General features: G+C 41.3%; 1 protein-coding gene across 1 annotated transcript in view; it reads left to right on the top strand.

The window, feature by feature from the left end:
- LOC148030039 (protein ANTI-SILENCING 1-like) overlaps positions 1 to 19839 on the top strand; it is a 36333-nt gene extending 16494 nt beyond the window's left edge. Inside the window, exons 2-12 of the mRNA XM_087686302.1 lie at positions 9423 to 9594; positions 9771 to 10942; positions 11108 to 11143; positions 11342 to 11434; positions 11928 to 12000; positions 12096 to 12186; positions 12279 to 12387; positions 14907 to 15023; positions 15108 to 15179; positions 15351 to 15424; positions 19371 to 19839. Coding sequence (XP_087542428.1) covers positions 9423 to 9594; positions 9771 to 10942; positions 11108 to 11143; positions 11342 to 11434; positions 11928 to 12000; positions 12096 to 12186; positions 12279 to 12387; positions 14907 to 15023; positions 15108 to 15161 — 1917 coding nt within the window. The 3' untranslated portion in view covers positions 15162 to 15179; positions 15351 to 15424; positions 19371 to 19839. The remainder of the gene's footprint in view (positions 1 to 9422; positions 9595 to 9770; positions 10943 to 11107; positions 11144 to 11341; positions 11435 to 11927; positions 12001 to 12095; positions 12187 to 12278; positions 12388 to 14906; positions 15024 to 15107; positions 15180 to 15350; positions 15425 to 19370) is intronic.
- The last annotated feature ends 432 nt before the right edge of the window (positions 19840 to 20271 follow it).

The following is a 20271-nucleotide window of genomic DNA, read 5'->3' on the forward strand; positions in this document are numbered from 1 at the left end:
ATCAATAGCTAGGATGGGAGAGTAACACAGTCCAACATAGGCATCTATGAAGGTGAAAAGAAGCACCTAAAACTTAAAGAAGAACAATTGACAAGACGATGATTGAAGGTGTGGATATATGCTAGGATGTACAAAGATAACTAAAATATGAAGAACTTAGATAAGCATGCAAAAGAGAAGAATACAAATGTAGTGAATGAATGATCGAGAGAATATGATATAGATGGAGCTCAAGGAATGGAGATGTTCAACAATTACCATTTGTTATATCCTTGGATATTTGGATGAGTGCTAGTAGCATAGGTTGTAGTGGTCATGAAGTGACTTAGTGTGAATGTACTAAGTGCACTTTAGGGTTAGGGCAACAGAGTCCTATTCATTGGACTCAAGGCCCTATAGTTCACATTCATTGTGGGCTTATAACTTTTGAACTCTTGGAACATTTGTTGACATGTCCGTACCATTGGGATTATGTGGATTGGTGGTATGGGATGATAACTCTTGGGATGTGGTCATGACCTGGTTTGCTACTAGCTCTTAGGCTCAAGGGCGAGCTCGTTAGGCTCATGGTTGGGAGTTGAGAGGCGAGTTTGATGTCCATTCCTTCTGTGCTTGTGGATATAGCTTGTGTCATGTCTCATGTATGGGCTGGATCTTAGGTGGTCTTTGCATTGGTATCATACTATTAGAGTGTCAACTTGCTCTTTGGTGGGAGACTTGATGACATCCATAAAAGCACAGTTCGCTCATGGGACCACGATGGTCCATGCACTAATAGACATGCTTTCATCTCATATAGGGTGGTACGGGAGGCTACTAGCAAGAGGGGCATGCTTGGGGGCCACATGTTACAAGTGGTGGATATGACAAGGTATGCTTTTGTTCGGTACTTGTTTTTGGTGTTGTGCTAAGGAAATGCTTATGTGCAAGTATTTTCGGTGATATTGATGATTGGAGACTAGAGGGTTGCCACTCTAAGGCAATGGTAGACCGTCTTTAGTAATTGAAAACTTGTTGACATAGCCCTTATTGTTAATTATTAACATTAATATTTAATTGTTATTGGTGTTGGTGTTGTGGAGTGAGGTGTCTTTGTCGGGGAGAGGATTAGTAGAGAGAGAGAGAGAGAGAGAGAGAGAGAGAGAGAGAGAGGATAGCTCAATTCCGCTATATGATACATTTACTTTTGTGAAAGCAAGGTGCATAATCATTTACTTTTGGAAAAGTAGGATGCAGAAATCCTTGATTGTTTTTCCTCCTCAATACATTACCCACTTACCATTTCTTCATGCCTCTTTTGCTTTGGCTAATTCTCTTGCTTGATTTTTGAGCTAGAGCGGGTCAATTTATCCACTATCCACACTTTTGTCCCTTGTAGGACTTAGTCTGCTGCATCGCTGCTATCTTGTGTCATATCCATGTACTTGACCTTTGCTTGTGTGCCTTTTGGAATAATGATGATGGGCTCTCCCTAATTTGCAAAAGGGACAACTCGTTTAATTATGCTCATAATTTTTTTTAATCTAGGATGAAATCTTGTTCAAACTTTGGAGCAAATCCCATTGGAGACCACCAATCTTGAGCAAATTCTCATAAGTGACAGCTCTTTGGTCCCTTTCAAAGGCAAAGGTGATATGCAGCTGATTCCGGATGGGCAAGGTGGTGCCCACACATTAGAAGTTCTCTATGTTTTTGGTTAAGGATATCATCTTCTTTCAATGAGAAAGCTTTGTGCTCTTGGTCTTATAGTTGAGTTTGATAAGGACTCTCTTCGAGTGCTTGATGGTGTTAGCAGATTAGTCAGCTTAGGTGTGAGTTTGGGCTGCAGAGGCTATGGCATTTCATGTAGTATTTTTTTGGCATTTTTTGGTGCCCTTTTTAGGGTTGGGAAGCATTAAATGCTGGCTGACCAGCATTAAATGCTGGCCGATTGTATTTATTGCTCCCCCCATTTTATGCCTATATATTGTTGGGCTCCTCCTCCTCTTTGTGTACTTCAGCCATCACTTGTGGATTCTTCAGGGGAGAGAGGAGCCGGTGCCAAGGTGCCCACACAGGCAGTGACTCACTGTTGTAGCTACTGTCTCGTGTTCGATATGGATTTCGTTTCCTGAGCATACATCTTAGTTCTCATTTATATTTGTGTTCATTCATTCATTCTTTCTCGTCTTGTGTTTCAACAGTTTATTTCAGCATGTTGTTTATGCTTCCATTGCTGCACCACTTTTGACATGGATATTCTTCCACTCTTTCTCTTAGATGGTACCTATGGAGACACCTGAAGCAGGGTAGAGTGAAAATCTCAGATTGCTGACGAGAGAGTACCTTTAGGTTTTTAAATAGATATACATGTGTAAGTACAAGTGCTAAGGGTGTGTTCACACCTGAGTACATTTAAAAAGGCACGAGGCTTGCCTTAAGAGGAGAAAAGAATCAGCCAAGTCTAGTTATGTACAAAGCTGAAATACATATATCTGTCCAACTTCCATCATTTGTCGGCAATGAGCAAACCGCTCTGCTGGAAGACCCTTCGTGAGAAGGTCTGCAGGGTTATCATCTGTATGCACTTTGACAAGCTCAATGCTCTTGCTGTCAAGTATATCTCTAATGAAGTGGTACTTCACATGTATGTGCTTTGTCTTTGCATGAAAGACAGGATTCCGTGCTAGCAACATGATAGCACCTTGACTATCACAATGGAGAACATGTAACTTTGAGATGCCAAGCTCTTCCACCAGACGCAAAAGCCATAAAGCCTCCTTGCGTGCCTTAGTGGCAGCCACATACTTTGCCTTTGTAGTAGACAATGCAACACATTTTTGTAGCCTGGAGATCCAAGAGCTTTCACCTCATCAGCACTTTTCAGAAACTGAAAATGAAGTTGCAGGAAAGAACATTCCTCTTCACATCTTGATAAACTGCAGCCAAAATACTTGCTCAAAGGATATGCTGCTCATGCTGACTTCATGCGTCCTTATTAGCAAATAGCGAAGCTGATAACGACGTTAATACCGACTGTTCTATGGCGTCGCCAATAACGACGGTTTTTGCGACGACGGTGGCAAATTTCTTTATTTACATTTTCATTGCTTTTAACGTCGGTATAAGGCCTATATCTTGTAGTGATTCATAATGCTTTCCATATAAGTTTGCTACGTCTCTATATTGGAGAACCTCCAATGGAACCAATCAAGGAAGATTTACCTGACATAGAAGAAATAGAAGAGTTCCTTGTGTGGGATGTCACTAAATTGATTGCTTGTTACGCATTCTCTATTTAATAAATTCATGTCAATAAATTAATGACTCACTTTTCTTTAAGTGTTGATGATGATCTAGCATGGCCATGAGACCATTTATAGACCAGTATTCCTAGTGTATCACTTAATGGGGTGATCAAAGCACTGTGACGGGGATATCTGGTACATGCAATACAAGTTATGAAGGGGGAAAGAAGTGTCTGCCAAGTGTAAGAGTGTACACAAGAACCAAGGAGTTGCTGTTTGTGCATGTGATCTTCCTGGAAGATAATGTCATTGCTGCGTATTACTTTCCTTTTCTCGAGATTCCACAATTTATATCCCATTTCACCCTCGTCACCATATCCTAGGAAAATGCATTTACAGGACTTTGGCTCAAGTTTGCTGCGTTTTTCTTTATGAATGTGTACAAAAGCCTCACAGTCAAACACTTTCAGATGAGCATATGGTGGCTTGCGCGACCACGCTTCTTGGGGAAACCCCCCCACCTCCCAAAGACCTGTTTGGTGATTGATTAATCAAGTGAACGACTGTCATAACAACCTCTGCCCAAAAACCATGGGGTAATGCAGCATGAGACAGCATCGTATGGACCTTATCTTGTATGGTCCGATTCATACACTCCGCAACTCCATTTTGGGGTGGATTATGAGGGGCAGCGAGCTTCCTCTTTATCCCTTTGCTGTCACAAAATGCTTGAAAGGCCTTGGACACATATTCCCCACCATTGTCAGAGCGAAGACACTTAAGTGTCTTATCTGTCTGATTTTCAGCCAATGCCAAGAATTATTTAAACTTATCAAGCACTTTATCCTTGCTACGAATGGGATAAAACCTATACCTTCCGTGTAGCATCATCGACAAAGGTGACAAAGTATTTCTTTTCCCCTAAAGATAATCTTGGCATTTGACATACATTCGAATGTACTAACTCTAGAGGAGAAGATTTTAAAGAAATAAACTTTTTGTGAGACGTCTGTGCATGTTTGCCATAAATACAATGATCACAATGCTCAAAATCAGCATAACGAAGACAAGGCAAGTAACCCAAACGAGAAAGCACTTCCATTCCTGTTTGACTCATATGTCCCAACCGGCCATGCCACAAAGAAACGCTTGGCTGCTCGGTCACGGCAACAACATGGTCACGCACACTAGATACATGAAGTGGATACAAAGTATCACTCTTGCAACCTCTGGCAATAACCCTAGATCCCTTACAGATCTTCCATTTTCCATTACCAAAGGTGGTATGAAAACCATCATCATCTAGTTGCCCTGTGCTAATCAAGCTCTTCTTGAGCGGAGGTACATGCTGTACATGCTGAAGTGTAAAGACAGAGCCATACTGAAACTGTAACTGCACATTGTCAATATTTGCAATCTCACATGCATAGTTGTTCCCAAGATGGACAACACCATGTTGACCCCCTGTATATGCGGAGAACCACTCACGATGAGGGGTGACATGAAAGGAAGCACCTGAATCGAGAATCCAGGTATGCATGTCATCATCTGTATCTGCAAGTAAAGAATGTGCACCAAAGTGTGAAGAGACAAAGAGTACGTCACTCCCATTGTCATTGTCATGAGTGACTACATTCACCTCTTCAATTTTTACACTGCTCTTCTTAGGCTCACCGTCCTTCTTCTCTTCCTTGCTATCATCTGTCTTCTTACCTTTTCCTTTCTCTTTCTTCCATATGTAGCAATCACGTTTAAAGTGACCCTTCTTGCCACAATGATGGCATTCAACATCTTTGCCACGTGATTTACTGCGTCCCTTGCCATCACATTTGCCCTTTTGTTGTGATCTGCCCCTAGTATGCAAAGCACTGGAAGACTTATTGGATGCATTGTTCTGCTGATTCATCTCTTCCATAAGTAGAGCATTCTCTACATCAGCATACAAAAGGATTACATTAGAATTGCTCATAGCAATCCTGAATGTATCCCAACTCTCTGGTAGAGTGCAAAGTAAGAAAGTAGCCTTAAATTCCTCATCAATCATGAACTTCAAGGCAACCAGCTGGTTGAAAATGGAGTTAAACTCACTCAAGTGAGTAGACATTGCTGTATTCTCTTTTACACGCAAATCCATAAGCTTTTTCAGCCAATACACTTTGCTTGCAGCACTCTTTTGTGCATACAGTTCTTCCAATCTAGTCCATATAGCATATGCAGAATCCAAACCTTCAATGTTGAACATCAAGGTATCAGAAATCGATAGCTCTATGGTTGAGCGTGCAAGCTCATTTAACTCATCCCAATCGTCATGTTCCATGTCTATGGGCTTTGCCCCTTTGGTTCTGATTGGCTTTGCTTGCTTATTTTGTAACAGGATATTGTAGCATTGCTTTTGCCAAACTGCAAAGTTATGTGTGCCTTCAAGCTTCTTTATGTGCATCAGATTACTGCTGTCATTGCTGCCAGCCATGATTTTCAGCTCAAATGTGACCAAAAAACAGCAAATGCAGGCCCAAACTGTCACCCAAGTGACCAAGGTACAAACAAGTTCCAATCAGCAATAAATGACCACGCAGAAGCACAGATTTCAGATCTGTAATTAAATTTTCAGAAGCACCGAACCATGTGCTACAGCATTATCCAACTGATTACAGCTGTTCCAAGGGCATATGCATCACATTACATGAGAAATCCCAAAATTTCAGCTGCAATTTCTGTTGTACATGTATCCACGGGCATAAAATTTGACACGAACAATCAAAAGCCCCAAAATTTTGTGCTCAAAGCATCAAACACACATCACTATTTTCTCTATCATGCATGGGACAGGCCAATTTTGCCGGAATAGAGCAATTTCAGCAAAATCCCCAAATTTTACCAAGTGTTGATGTCGAAATTGTGTGGAATTCAACTTGCATATACATAAAATGCCCAAATGCTGCACAAATTTTGCCCAAACTGCTAAAGCCCCAAATTGCATGGGTCCAACATGCATCAATGTTGAGAAAATTGGGTAAATTTCAGCCCAATTTGTGCATGTACATGAAAAGCCCCAAATGTCGGGGACAAAATGTGACAAATTCTTGCAATTTTTGAGACATATTTGCTTGTCCTGCATCAAATTCCCCAATTTTGGGAAAAGTTTCAAATTTTTGGGCCAAGATTGCATGAAAATTGGAAGTTGTGCCTCCACGCGTGAATGCCCGTCAGTGGGTAAAAGGAATTTAAAAAAAAAAAGATTGATTTTGATAGAAAATTTTGACGGGTCCATTGACCCGCTAGGCGTCGTGTGATGCTGATGACGCCTACTCGCGATGACGCCTGCTCGTCTGCTTGCACTTGGCGGCCAGTCATCACGCGACGATGCCTGCTCGCCTGCTCACGCTTCAGCTGCTGTCCGTCACACCCCTGGTCCATGTCAGCCTGAACCGGATGATTGCCCTTTGTTCTTGTCGACTGCCTCTCAATTGCTACTCGTCGAATTCCTACAACACCTTGGTTGTCTCTTGCCAGCTCTGATACCAATTTGTAGAGACCAGTTAGGCACGGAGATCAAGATAGACTGTCGTTACTCGCAGTGAGAGACAGAGAGAGCGAGAGAGAGCAGAGTAGAGAGTGGGCACGTTTTTCGGTTCAATCATGAGAGTACCTTTAGGTTTTTAGATAGATATATATGTGTAAGTACAAGTGCTAAGGGTGTGTTCACACTCGAGGACACTTAAAAAGGCACGAGGCCTATATTCCCAACAATATACTCTCCGAGGCATCTTGGTGGTGGGCTGGCCTCTCACTGCTTGGATATCCATGGTTCTTTTGGTGGTTCTATGTTGTATAGTTTATGATTCCCCATCATTGTACTATTGTATTGTATCAGATCACCCTTGATTTGAGAGAGGGTGTTAGCAGATTAGTCAGCTTAGGTAGTGTGAGTTTGTGCTGTAGAGGCTGTGGCATTTCATGTAGTATTTTTTTGGTGCCCTTTTTAGGGTTGGGGAGCATTTAATGCTAGCTGACCAGCACCAGCATTTAATGCCGGCAGACCAGCATTAAATGCTGGCAGGCTGCATTTATTGCTCCCCCCATTTTATGCCTATATATTGTTGGGCTCCTCCTCCTCTTTGTGTATTTCAGCCATCACTTGTGGATTCTTCAGGAGAGAGAGGAGCCGGTGCCAGGGTGCCCACACAGCTAGTGACCCACTGTTGTATGCTGCTGTCTCGTGTTCGATATGGATTTTGTTTCCCGAGCATACATCTGAGTTCTCATTTGTATTTGTGTTCATTTATTCATTCTTTCTCGTCTTGTGTTTCGGCAGTTTATTTCAGCATGTTGTTTATGCTTCCATTGCTGCACCACTTCTGACAGATGGAGCTTCTTGATAAGTCCTTTGTGCAGGTCATGAGGAGAACGGTGTCTACAAGATGTGGATTCAATAGCCTTTACTTCTCTTCTTTTTTCTTCTCAAATTTAGATTGAGCTATGGCATGCTTAGATTGGCAACCTCAACAATGAGTACCTTTGGAAGGCAGCTCGTGGTCACCTTATGTGTGGATTGCCAAAGATTGGGCTAAGCCACCCACCATGTGTATCTTGCATTCGTGGCAAGCAACACAGAGATGCTATTCCCAACAAGACTTCATGTAGGGCTAAGGAGCACTCGGAGCTTGTTTCAATGGACTTATGTGGACTGATGAGGAAGGAGTCCCTTAAGGGAAGTTCATACTTTATGCTAATTGTTGATGATTTTAGTAGGTTAATGTGGGTATACTTCTTGGAGATGAACTCAGAAGCATTCTCACACTTTAAGGGTTGATTCATGTTTGGGGAGAATAGGTTTGGGGGGGAAACTTAAGAACTTGCGTTCTGATAAGGGAGGGGAGTTTGTCTCCAAAGAGCTAGCTAGGTTTTGTGTAGATCTTGGCATATATCAGTTTGCCAACACGAACACACATTAGGAGAATGGCACGTTCCAGTAGAAGAATTGCAGGGTGATCGAGATGGTGCGGACTATGATGGAGCATTGGCAGACACCTCCGTGTTTATGGGTTGAAGTTGTGGCCATTGCTGTCCACATCCTTAATTATCGCCTATATTGGCCGTGGTTAGTATGACATTTTCTGAGGCGTACTTTGGGCAAAAGTCGAATGTGTCTTATTTCAAGGTGTTCGGGTGCGATGCTTATGTTTACATCTTGAAAAAACAAAGGGATAAGTTTGAGCTGGCTTCCAAAAGACAGGTGTGTTCGTGGGTCATAGCACACAGTCCTAGGGATATAGGCTTTATGATCCTGTTTCATGGGAGTTGTACATGAGTTGAGATGTTCAGTTCATGGAGTTTCTAGTTGTGCAGAGGGGAGTGTTGAGTATCCCGTATTTGGAGATCGAGGTGACAGTTGGGTATTTGATCCAGTGCCTTTGGTGCCTCTGCCTATTAACACCACTAAGTACACCCATTGAACTAGCTTGGGTGGACATTTTGGAGACTTTGACAGAGGCAAAGTGGTGAGGGGAGTATTGGCCTCCTCCTCATTGGACCTGTGATACACTTCGTGATGTAGGATTAAACAGGCATGGGCTACATGAGCAGCAGCTGTCCTCCACTCTTGAGCACAGGGAATACATCCTAGGATGAAGGGGGAGGCATTTGGTGAAGAGGGAGTGTTCGTGAGAATTCTGAGTGGAAGAATGGATCAAGCAATGGGATGCCCACAATATGCCCTCTTATAGGGTTTTTTAGGCATTTGTCCTATTGTACATAAATTAAGACTTTTTGACATAAATAAAGCTTCTTGGGGCTGTTTTTAATGAGCAAAATCAGGCATTATGCAGGACAATCAAATGTTAATGCAAGCCTTGGTTTTGGTGCCTGAACAACATTTCTAGCAAATCAGGGTATCACCACAAGACACCAGCCCTTTGTGGCCTCCTTGTAATTTGTTAATTTTTATCTTTACACCTCACTTCTTTGCCAGGAGCTCTCAGTTGTATTCGTGATATTTTTGTACTTCATGGTGGATTTTTACCTCATTCAAGGTTTCACACAGTAATATAAAGCATTACCCAATAACAATGTGCATGCACATGCAATGCATGCATGCAGACAAAGGGAGGGAGGAAGGGAGGTGAGTTTCTAGGACTTCATCTTTCTTTCTTTTTCGGTGTTCTGAATTTTCAAGCTTCAATATTCTTTTTCCAGGAAGTTGTGTGCGGCAAGTGCAGGGTTCTCTGTGTCAGTAAGGATCCTAGGAATAGGCAGCCATCTGCGAATGACCTAGAAAATGCAGAGTACTTTTTCTCCAAAATATACAATGTGGATCTTGCACGTCTCTCTCCTGTACAAGCTGTTGTAGAGAAGATTGGCTTGGATGGTAAGGCTCCACTGCTCTACTTTTGCAGCCTTTGTTTTTTCTAGTTTTTCCCCATTTTGGTCTTTCAATGTTGCATGAGGGTGAATTATGCTGTGCTTTTCTATTGAAGAAGGTTTCTTATAAGCACAAGCATTACATGCTTTTGTAGCAATCTCTTATCTACTGTTTACTGGCAGCTATCTATAATAAACAAGGCCAGGTTAGTGAAGGGGAGAAAGCTGGAGATCATTCGGTTGTTGTAAATGAGAAAAGTCCAAGTTTATCAGCTAAGGCTTTGCCTGAATCTAAAAAGAGAGTAAGAGATGCAGATATGCAACCAGATGCCCAAAAAAGAAAGCTAGTTCAGCAGGGTGATAAACAAGTATATTCAGGGACTTTGAAAAGATCACCTGTTAATGATAATGATGCTACAAAAACTAAGAAGTTGAAGAGTTCAATAGCTGCTAAATCTGTATCAGCAAAAGAAGCACCAGCAAAGGTTGTTGAGGGTGCTGGCAAGGGGGGGAAGACGATGGAGGAGCTGGAGAAGGCTGTCACAACAGGGGCAAAGTCCACAGAGGAACTGGAGAAGGCTGTCACAAGTGGGGCAAAGTTGTCAGAGGAACTGGGGAAGGCAAAATCCTCTGACAAGGAAGAGGAGGGATTCGTTGACCTATCTTTGTCAGGAGAAGATAGAACTGATCTTAAGGACACAAGTGTTCTAGTTTCAGCAGAAACAGGGAATGAGAAGAAGGTGAGCAAGACTCACGATGAGACTCCTGTATATGCTTCAGGAAATGATGAAAATGACAGTAAAAAAGAACTTGAAGATGGAACAATTGTGAAGTCAGAACAGAAGAAGACTGTAAATGCTTCACAGTCTGCTGAAGAGGCTGGTATCTCAGAAAAGAGACGACTTGTGAAGGCTAGTGAAAGTGCTAGGCCTGTGAATAGCAAGAATCAAGATGAGGACAAGTATAAAGGTGATCAAACAGATCTTGACACTAAAAGCTCAAAGCTCCTGAAAAAGGAGAAAGGGAAGGATGAGACAAAGTCCTTACTTCGGCAAGGAGATATGTTAGAAAAGCAGGAAGCCCTGATCAAGGATAAGAAGTTGAAGAGTGCAACAGATGTGGATGCAGAAAGGGAGTCTATGATGGACAATGACACAGGGATTAAGCAGGGAACTGTGAACAAGGATAAGAGGCCGAAGGGTCCAACTGATGTGGATGAAGAGAGAAATTCTAGTACAGGGAATGATAAGCAGCGAGTTCAGATCAAGGATAAGAAGCTAAAGAATGCAATGGATGTGGATGCAGAAAGGAGTGCCTTGATGAGCAATGACACCGGAAAAACAGCTGCAAGTCTGGTAATGCCCCATTTCATCTTTGTATGATTAACATTCGTTCACGAATGTCTGCATGTTCTGACACAGTTCATCAACTTCTGGGAATCTGTCATAAACATCGGCCTGTATTTACCACAAAAATTCCTGGGTGATCTGTTGTAAACATGTGTCATTATTTTCTTGCAGAGCATACGGGAGAAAAGACGGCTTTTCAAGAAGCTGGTGAGCTTGACATCATGCACTTGGACTTCGCTGATATGTAAAATTTTACATCAACATACGGTCTTCCTTTTGTTGCCAAACATGCATTAAAAGTTTAAATGTCAATTTGGTGGTAACTAGAAGAATTATTTCAACAGTCAGACTGCATCACATCAAAACCTTTTCTCATAAATCAGCTGCTGTTTGTCTGTGTTAAAGCCATGGGAAGAGAGCCTGCAACAAAGCATTCCAGCTGGGAAAGTACTTTTATTTCAAAACTTTGATCCCTCTCTGACAAGTACCGATGTCAGGGTAAGCGATTTTTATGAAAAAGCTGGCATAAGTGTTGAAATTCTGTTCTTCATGTTGACATATGCAAAGTCCAAGGTCTCTATGGTGCCAGATTCTTATTTTTGTTGCAACCCAATGAAGTGTATGAAGTTGTTTTATTCATAGAAGATTGAAGCACATTGTCTTTTAAACGATTTCCAACTGAGGGGGCAGCAACTCATTCAAGAATCATATTTAAGGACTTTCTAACTGTACCTCATAGTGTCGATAACTGATGCTATATGTAGTTGCACTTTTTATAGAGAGCTTGAGAACACAAGGGTATCCGTGTCCGCAGCTCTCAAATGTTGCATTTTCTGTCAGTCGGTTTGGACTGTCATGGTCCAGGTCTCGGATGTTTTTTGTCTTACCTTTTTCCTGATTGTTAATTGAAAACATTGTTAAAATGCTCTTATAGCTCTCAAGGTTATTTACTCAAAAGTTGCAGCCTGACAGTTTTGTAGCTTCAATGCAGGAGATGTTGGGAACTGTGTTTGAAGGTTTCTCGGACGTTCGAGTTATACCTCAAGACACTTACTATCCATATGGTATTAGTCTTTTCGGGTCATCTGAAGGGAAGCTTAGCTATGTTGTTTTAGATGTGGTCATTATTTCTGTCTCAAATTTACTTTCCTGACTGCAGGCCAGGCCTTGGTTATTTTCAATAACAGGAGTTCTGCTGACTTAGCATTGGAAGAGATGGAGAAAAAGTGCCTTGTAACCAATGACAAGAGGTTGGACATACACCTGAGGTCAATTCGTATTTCTTACAATGCAAGCACAGGCACTTATGCTGTCTAATGTTTTTGTCTTGCTTTTTCAACAGACCTTTAATTGCAAGGAGGGTTAGTGAACCTGATAAATCCTCAAGGTTTCCGGGCGATCTGCAAATAGAGAAGATGACATTTGCAAGAGCTCTTCTTGCTGAAGAATATGTATTGCTCTTCTCGTTGTGTTCCTGTTTATTTACATATACAATATGCAGTGCGTTTGTGCTGAGATTGTGATAATATAGAACACCTATTCAGATACCTGTTCTAGTTTTTCTTGGTGAAATGTACATTGCTAACACCTCGTCTCCAATCATGGATGATCTGTACAATGGAATTTACAATGATATAGTGCTAAGAGCCACCATGCGAAGATCTACCAAATGTCCACCATGTCTCATGCTTCCATAGCCACCAGAAGTCCCTCAACATTATAGTATATACAATGACCGTAGATATATTTGGATGCTTCAATACTTTTGATTGTGCTAGATGCATCTCAGAGAGAGCATCAAGTCAATGTTGGTTATACCCCAAGTTTGAACATATAAGGGAAGAAATAGCAGAAATCTCTTCATCCCTTCATGCATAGCCCTGCAGAAGCACAGTATGAACCCTAGATTCCCAGCCTTCAGCCATCCTGCCAAAGGGGTTCCCAGTGTAGAACAAACTAGGAGTAGTCACCAGCGCTATGTTGGACCATCCCATTGACTTCAAGTTGTCAGCCATCACATAGAGTGATGCATGTTGAACACCACACTAAGTGATCCGCCACATCATGGAGGGAGGGATGGATGCCCCACTGTTACCCTACTACTATCCCTCTTTGGTCCAAGAACACACGAGGAGTACCACTCCACTATTACAGAATGGAAGCATTTCCATCAATCAAGGTGTCCATTGGAGGAGAACAAATTTCACTATAGAGGAGACTAGGGAAGTTCACCACTCACAATAGCACCGAGCAGGCAAGGAGCCAGATCTGCCTAGACATGCTGTAGATGTAGCCATTTCTCTCTGCCACGACAGACCAAGGAGGTGACGGTCGATGTAGCAACCATCTAATTACTGATAGAAAAAACCTAGTTATGCTACTAAGGAATTTGGTGATGCTGATCACCACCGTTGGCTTGTCTGCATGGCCACCACCTTGAAAACATGTCACTATCTCATATGCTAAGCATAGGTAGGTCACCATCAATGCCTTTGGAGAACTCTTGATGACAAGAGTTTCTCCATGGAATCCTTTAAGAGCACAAGAGGCATAGATTGGGTTTGTGAGGCCGGGAACATGATCCAAGCACAAGACTAAGAATCTGCAGCTGAGGACCACCATATCACAATCATACTCTCAGCAGAAGAGTAAGCCTTGAGAAACAATGTCAAGTCATTGTGAGAGAAACACAATTCCATTACGTAGCGATTGCAAATAGAAACAGTGATATGCAAGAAGATATGGATAAAGAGGAGTAGAGGACACTGAGAATTGTTGGAGCTACTGAGATTGTTCACTACACAAGCACAACTCAAAATAACTCCAACCAGTCAAGTCACATGTGAACAGTCTAGAAGTGTTAAATCTTTTAGCTGAATGTCAATCATGGTAGTGCAGCCAGCAGCATGCCTGTCAGCCAAAACATCAAAGATCATGAAGTCAAAATGCATGCATGAGATGATGAATACATCATTGGACAGAAGACCATGCCAAGCAAGAGATGAACAGTCCATGTAATAATCAAACTAGCCATGCTAAACACTGGCCAGAAAGGTTCAGATTTCTGCAAATCAGTTCTGTTGCTCCTGTGGAAGTGCAGCACGAGGGATGAGAAGCACACGTAGTTTATGGAGGTCCAAAGAGCCACGTTAGAGCATGTTGCAGCAGCTGGGCGTGAAGGAGAGCACTTAGACTTCGATGATATAGTTGAGGTTATGATAGTGATAAACAGAGGCAGCACCAGCATGTATGTACAATGAGTTTTAGAGGAGTCACTCCTTTCTCATTATTGGCTAGCATTATTGCTTGGCTCATTTGGATTTGAGGTGCAGCCATTCAATGAATTTACAAGATAAATTCTATTGTAGAGACCTCTAGGATATAGATAGAGATTTATCTGCATGCTCCATGGGAGATGGGAGAGACTTCAGGGTGACTTTGAGCATATGAGGGAGAGGAGAGAGATGCTTTTATGGGAACATGGAACTTTGGCATGTTCTGCTGAAAGTCACGTATGGTCTGGCATTACAGCCTATCTGATGGTTTTTAACCCTGGTCCCCATCATTATTATATGATGTACTTAGTGGTCCCTTACAATGCCTTTTTTGTTGTACTATGTACTATACCTCACGGATGCCTTCAGAGGTGTTGTGATGTAATTCTTTTTCTTTGTGAAAATTTACAAAAAAATATCTTATTGATATAGAGGGGCATATGGTACTGCAATGTTACACAACTAGAAAACTTTGCTTTTGTCAGCCCCTTTTGTCTATTATGCGTTCATCAGTTTGTCCTTTTCATGTTTGGACTGCAGTATGTCTTATGCTGTTTGTTCTTTCTTTTCTATATCTAGGTCAATTTATATTTCTGAAAATAAATTATGTTCTTCTATTGTGCATGATACTTTGCTGTAGAATGGTTTCTGAACAATCTTGAAGATGGTCAACAAGTCTGTTCTTATTCTTGCAGAGGATTGCAGTTGCAACTTCCCATAGTGCTCAGCCAAACACAGTAGAGTTTGAGATGGCCGTAGAATGGAGACATCTTCAAGAAATAATGCAAACTTGCTGGACAGAGCTACTAAAGGTTCTGAATCTTCTTCATTTCCTGATTATCCTGTTAGGACCATTTTGATTTATTTGCTTGACATTTTATTGATCTGTATGTCAGAAGCAAAGTGCGGAGATTCGTGAGTTTCGAAAGAAAATGATCAAGAAAAATTGACATCCATACCTTACGCAGGTGGTCAATGCTCTCCTTATACTGTAGTGGTAGCTTTTATGCTTTCATTTGGCTTTTCTTTCTTTTTGTGCTCCTTCACAATGAGAGCTTCTTTGGGAATCAATAGGCTGTTTGAATGTTGTTATTGTTGGCATTTCTGGCTCTCTTATTTGGCATTTTCCTATGTTGTAGCTCAAGAAGGTGATAGCAATTACAAATACTTCTTGTATCCATTGGTGGCATGACTGCTAGGAGCATTGGTGCAGGTATTGCTAGTCCATGTATCAGACACTTATTTTCAGTTTTTTATATTTCCACTTCGAGCAATCTCCTTATGGAGGGTTTATTGTTTGGTTTCTGGTTTGATGTGCTAATGCTAGTTGACATTCCATAGGTAAATGTTAGAGACTTTTCAGTTGCTGGAAAGATGTATTAGTATCAAGGCTATCTTCTTGGGAAGGCCTCTGTGCTTGTCCTTTTGTCAAGGACAGGGCCCCAGATGAGCCAGTAAGTATGGGTAAGAACACCTGAATTTTTAGGGAGGCTCTAACCTACAGTAGGTTTGTGGGCAGATTATTGTTCTCCTAGCATTGCTCTTAACTGCAACACACTTGACAACGTTGCTGCATGTAGTGTGAATTTTTACATTACAGCATTTCAGCAGTGAAGCATGGGAGGAGTTTAAGACTTATAGAAATTGGTTTTATGGTCTCTGTATGAATCACGAGAAAAAAGATGCTTTGGCCTTGCAACCCTCCAAGGGGAACAAGTAGAATGAGTTGTAATAGATGAATAGAGGTGCAACTGTTGAGGTAGACTTCAAATATTCGAGAAAAAGCAAAGCGTAATTCCACCTGCAATTCATACAAAAGCGATGAGCACCAAACAACTTGCTTCAATCAATTGAGGATGATTGAGACACGTGGAGGAAGACACTGGTACCCAAAAATAAGGGTTTTACCCCTTTGCTAGGAGCTGGAAGAGCACTTTATAAGAAAGGCTAGGCTATTTTGCTAGTTAGATACACAAGTGGAGATGAAACTTATACCCATATATTTAATATTCCCCTAGCTCCTTACTGGGGATACTGAAGTAGAGAGAGGCCTAGGCTATTTTGCTAGTTAGATGCACAAGTGGAGATGAAACTTATACCCATATATTTAATATTCCCCTAGCTCGTTACTGGGGATACTGAAGTAGAGAGAGGCCTTTCTCATTGACATCTTAGGAGCTCACACCACCCACACTATATCTTAGAGGAAAGCTAGGGTAAACAGAGAATACACGGCGTACGACTCACAATAACAGTTTGATGAATGCGGAAGGAGGGAGGAGTCTATACAAGAATGAAGAATGATACAAAGGGGGTCAAGCTTTTGTGTCTTGAGGTCTGGGGCAGATGTAAGCTGAAAGAACGTGTTGGAGATGCCATATCTCAAGGACCAGGGCAGATGTGAGCTGAAGAAAGGTGTCGAAGGTGCGGAAATAGCTGTATGAGTGTCATACACAAGACAGATCCCGAATGCAGCAGTAGCAGTTCACCTGATGACATGGGAGTATGCCAAGGGAAATGATGGCTGCAGACATGTAGGAGTGGAAAGAGAGATATGGTTGACATCTAGATGGCACTAATAGCAGCACCTCTGAAGGTAACAGGTGGTGGGCTGAAAATGCAGGGATGGACATCCTTGAATTTGCAGCAGGGTGCAGAACAGCATTGTGAATACTGATGACACCTTCTAAAACCAGCCTTCGTTCTGTGGATGGGTGGTAAATCCCTGATTACAACTTAATTACAGCAGCAAACGATAAATTGCAAATCTGAAAATACAAATTTACCTACTGATCTTGGACAATGCACACCTGATTGGCCCCAAAATTGTCGCCTTTCGGTATTTCTTTAGCTTTATTGAAGAAGAAGTTGATTTACAATGGGATTCTCCCGATCCCCTTTGCAATCCAATCTTCCCTTGCTGTCCAAAGTGACCAGCAAGTCTTCAATTTGATTTACCCCTTGATTCGGGCATTTAATTGGCCTTCACCCACTTCATAGACGATGGAAATCCCCCAAATTCAATGGCTGGCTAGTTCTCCACCTGAATTTAGTTGAAATTCACCTTCGGCTGTGAAAAATCCAAGTCTTGGAGCTTCACTTCTCGAGGCTGTTGCTAAACCCTAATTTTTGCTGTAAATTAGGGTTTGCAACAGAAAAATTTGCAATTTCTTAGTCTCCAAGGGTCCAATGACTGAAAATCAATCAAATGCAGCTATTGCCCTGCCACAACAACATTAAATGTTGTCGCCTACAATTGAGACATTCAAATTAGTTGTCACCTCGTACTTGGATACAATTGCCTATCTGTGGAGGGTTTGAATTTGCAATCGCCTTCTCCAAACTCACTTGTGGTTGGCTGCAATGGCTGAAAATAGGCTGGCCATGGTTGTTCACAACTCTCCCACATTTGCTACAACAAGAATGATTTCGTTTTTTCTCTTCTTCAGTCTTTTACCAGCCCGTATGGGTAAGTTTGCCAAGTGGCAACCTTCCCAAATGGTTTTTTCAACATTATCCATCATTAAATTAATCTAATAGTTATTTCAGTGCCCAGAAAAATAACGTGACTAGCCAATAATTAAATTGGCTAGGTATCTTCCACTCCCAAGTCTCTCTGTGCCATCTTTGACCATTAGATCAAAGTTAGGTACCATTAAACGCCACATCTCTAGTGTTACCAACTGACACTTATGGTCAAATGCCTAGGCCAACAATTGACATCAGATACGATCAAGTACTTGTGCAACATAACTTATAGCAACTTTTGTCTTTGACATCCCGTGATTTTTTTGGGTCCTAGGCTCGTAAATTTACTCTAAACCCAATTGCACTTCACATGTGCAACATTTACTTAGTCATGTGATTAATAATTAATCCACATGTTAAGTGAGGTTTCAAAAATACATGTCCTCATGACATGCTTAGTACATGCATGGAACATTAGATTTTGTGCAACTGCCAATGCGCTCTAACAATTAGTGAAGTTGGTGGTGGTAAGTGGCTATCCAATACCCAAATTAACCAAAAGGCATCTAAGCCAAACATACTCAACTGTAGCTGTGAAAGCTGCCTTGTACTCAGCTTTACAACTAGAAGTGGCCATAGTGGGTTTCTTCTTAGTCAATTACAATATGGATGAGGTGCCAAGCATGAAGGAAAAATCACTTATAGATACATGAACATCATAACAACTAATCTAGTCAGACTCTGAAAGGGCATGTAAATCTAGTGGTAATGATCCCCCTTAGGTTTCCGATTTTGTCAAACAAAGGGCTTATCACTTTATACCATTACAAGATTACAAATGTACATTGCGTTTTATTGTATTTAGCATCAATGGCAGCCAACGTATTGCATAGATCTTTTTTCATATAGTGTAGCAGATGACAACTATTTCTTGTTTTAAAGAAAAACCATACAATGTATCTTTCAAACCGATCACCTGAGTTCTATCTCAAGTTCGTCATAAGTCTCTGCTCTCAATGAGCAGGGTATTAATCTGTGGTTAATGTCAGAATGCAAAGGCTTAAGCATTATGCCCTTAAGTTCTGATTAGTTTTGGATAGGCTAGTTTGCCTTTGAAATTTAATGACTGAAAGGGATAGATCTAGAAATAACAGGGAGAAGGGCCATACCCCACCATGATTCATTGGAGAACTTTTTCCTTGGGTCTCTCAGTTAAGATGCTGGTCAGCTCTGAAAATCTAATAAAAAATGCAATCTCTGATCCTACTCTAGATCCACAGGTTACTTTTTAGTAACCTCCCTTAAATCTGAGTGGTAAACAGAGATATTGAGAAGCCTGAAACAGTTCCGTAGCCAACAGTGAAGGGCTCCATCAACATTTAAGACAATTCTACAAAGCCTGAACTAATAAAAATAAAGCCATATGTTGTGAATATCAGCAGCTAAGCCAAAAGAAAGCAGTGAACAGCCTTGTTTCATGAACTTGAAACCCAAAAACGTCTTAAACAGACAACAGGAGCTGTCCATAGGTATGGTGATGGATATGTCAATGCTGATTTTTAGTTTGTTTTAAACTCCCTTACTAATGGGTGGTGGTTTTTTCCCTGTGAATCCACCAAATATGCCAGAGAGACTGTTAAATATGAGGTATAAGACTGTTTAAGAATATCTGTTTCTGTGGAACTGTGCAGGTGTAGATGAAAAAGAGACCTAACACTACACAATTGACATTCAGAATACATGGATATTGTCTGAAGCTAATTGCTAGCAACGAGAAGCTGTCAACAGTGCCATTCTGTGTGTTCAGTATACCGAGGAGCTCTGTACAATTTTGGTAGTGGAGGGGTAGTGGAGGAAGCGCTCATCTTAAGAACCCTTCTCCTGCAGTCCATGCCTTGTGCATCATCAATTGTATTGTGGGGTTTGAAATGTGCTGTACAAGTGCGCATGGGCTCACCAAATTTTTTGTGTGGTGCATTTCAGTATGTAAAAATTTGTGGCAAGGTAGAGCCACTTGCATATTATTTGTTCAATCCAGCAGTCCTGTTTTTTCCCATTTAAAAAATATGGCAGTGTCTTGTGGGTCTACTTGGGGGGATCCTTCTGCAGTTTATATTTATGGCAGCTTGAAATTCATAAAACCAGTAGTCTTTGTGTGGTGCAATTGTGGTGGCGTTGTCTCTCTTGCCTTAGGCAAGGAGAAACCTATCTCATCTGATGTTTTAGTATTGTAATATGGAATTTGGGACCTGCATAATTTGGTTTGTATTCCATCTCATGTTATGGAGGCACTTGGTCTAGGGCAAAGGTGCAAATAGAGGTACATCCCTAAAAGCTGCATAATTTGGTTTGTATTCCATCTCATGTTATGGAGGCACTTGGTCTAGGGCAAAGGTGCAAATACAGGTACATCGCTAAATCAATTTTATGAAGATGCACATTGGAAGCGTGATTATCACTAATAAAACCTGTATGATACTAATTTCTTTTGTATTTCGACCACTCGTATATGTAATTGTCAATACATGTCACATTTAGTGCTTGGATAATTCAAAGTTCGAATTGATATCCAAGTTAGGGAAGGGAATACCA

This window comes from Lygodium microphyllum, chromosome 10 (assembly GCF_053477565.2).
Source record: "Lygodium microphyllum isolate KBCC chromosome 10, Lygodium_microphyllum_v1.1.10, whole genome shotgun sequence".
In the NCBI taxonomy this organism is placed as follows: domain Eukaryota; kingdom Viridiplantae; phylum Streptophyta; class Polypodiopsida; order Schizaeales; family Lygodiaceae; genus Lygodium; species Lygodium microphyllum.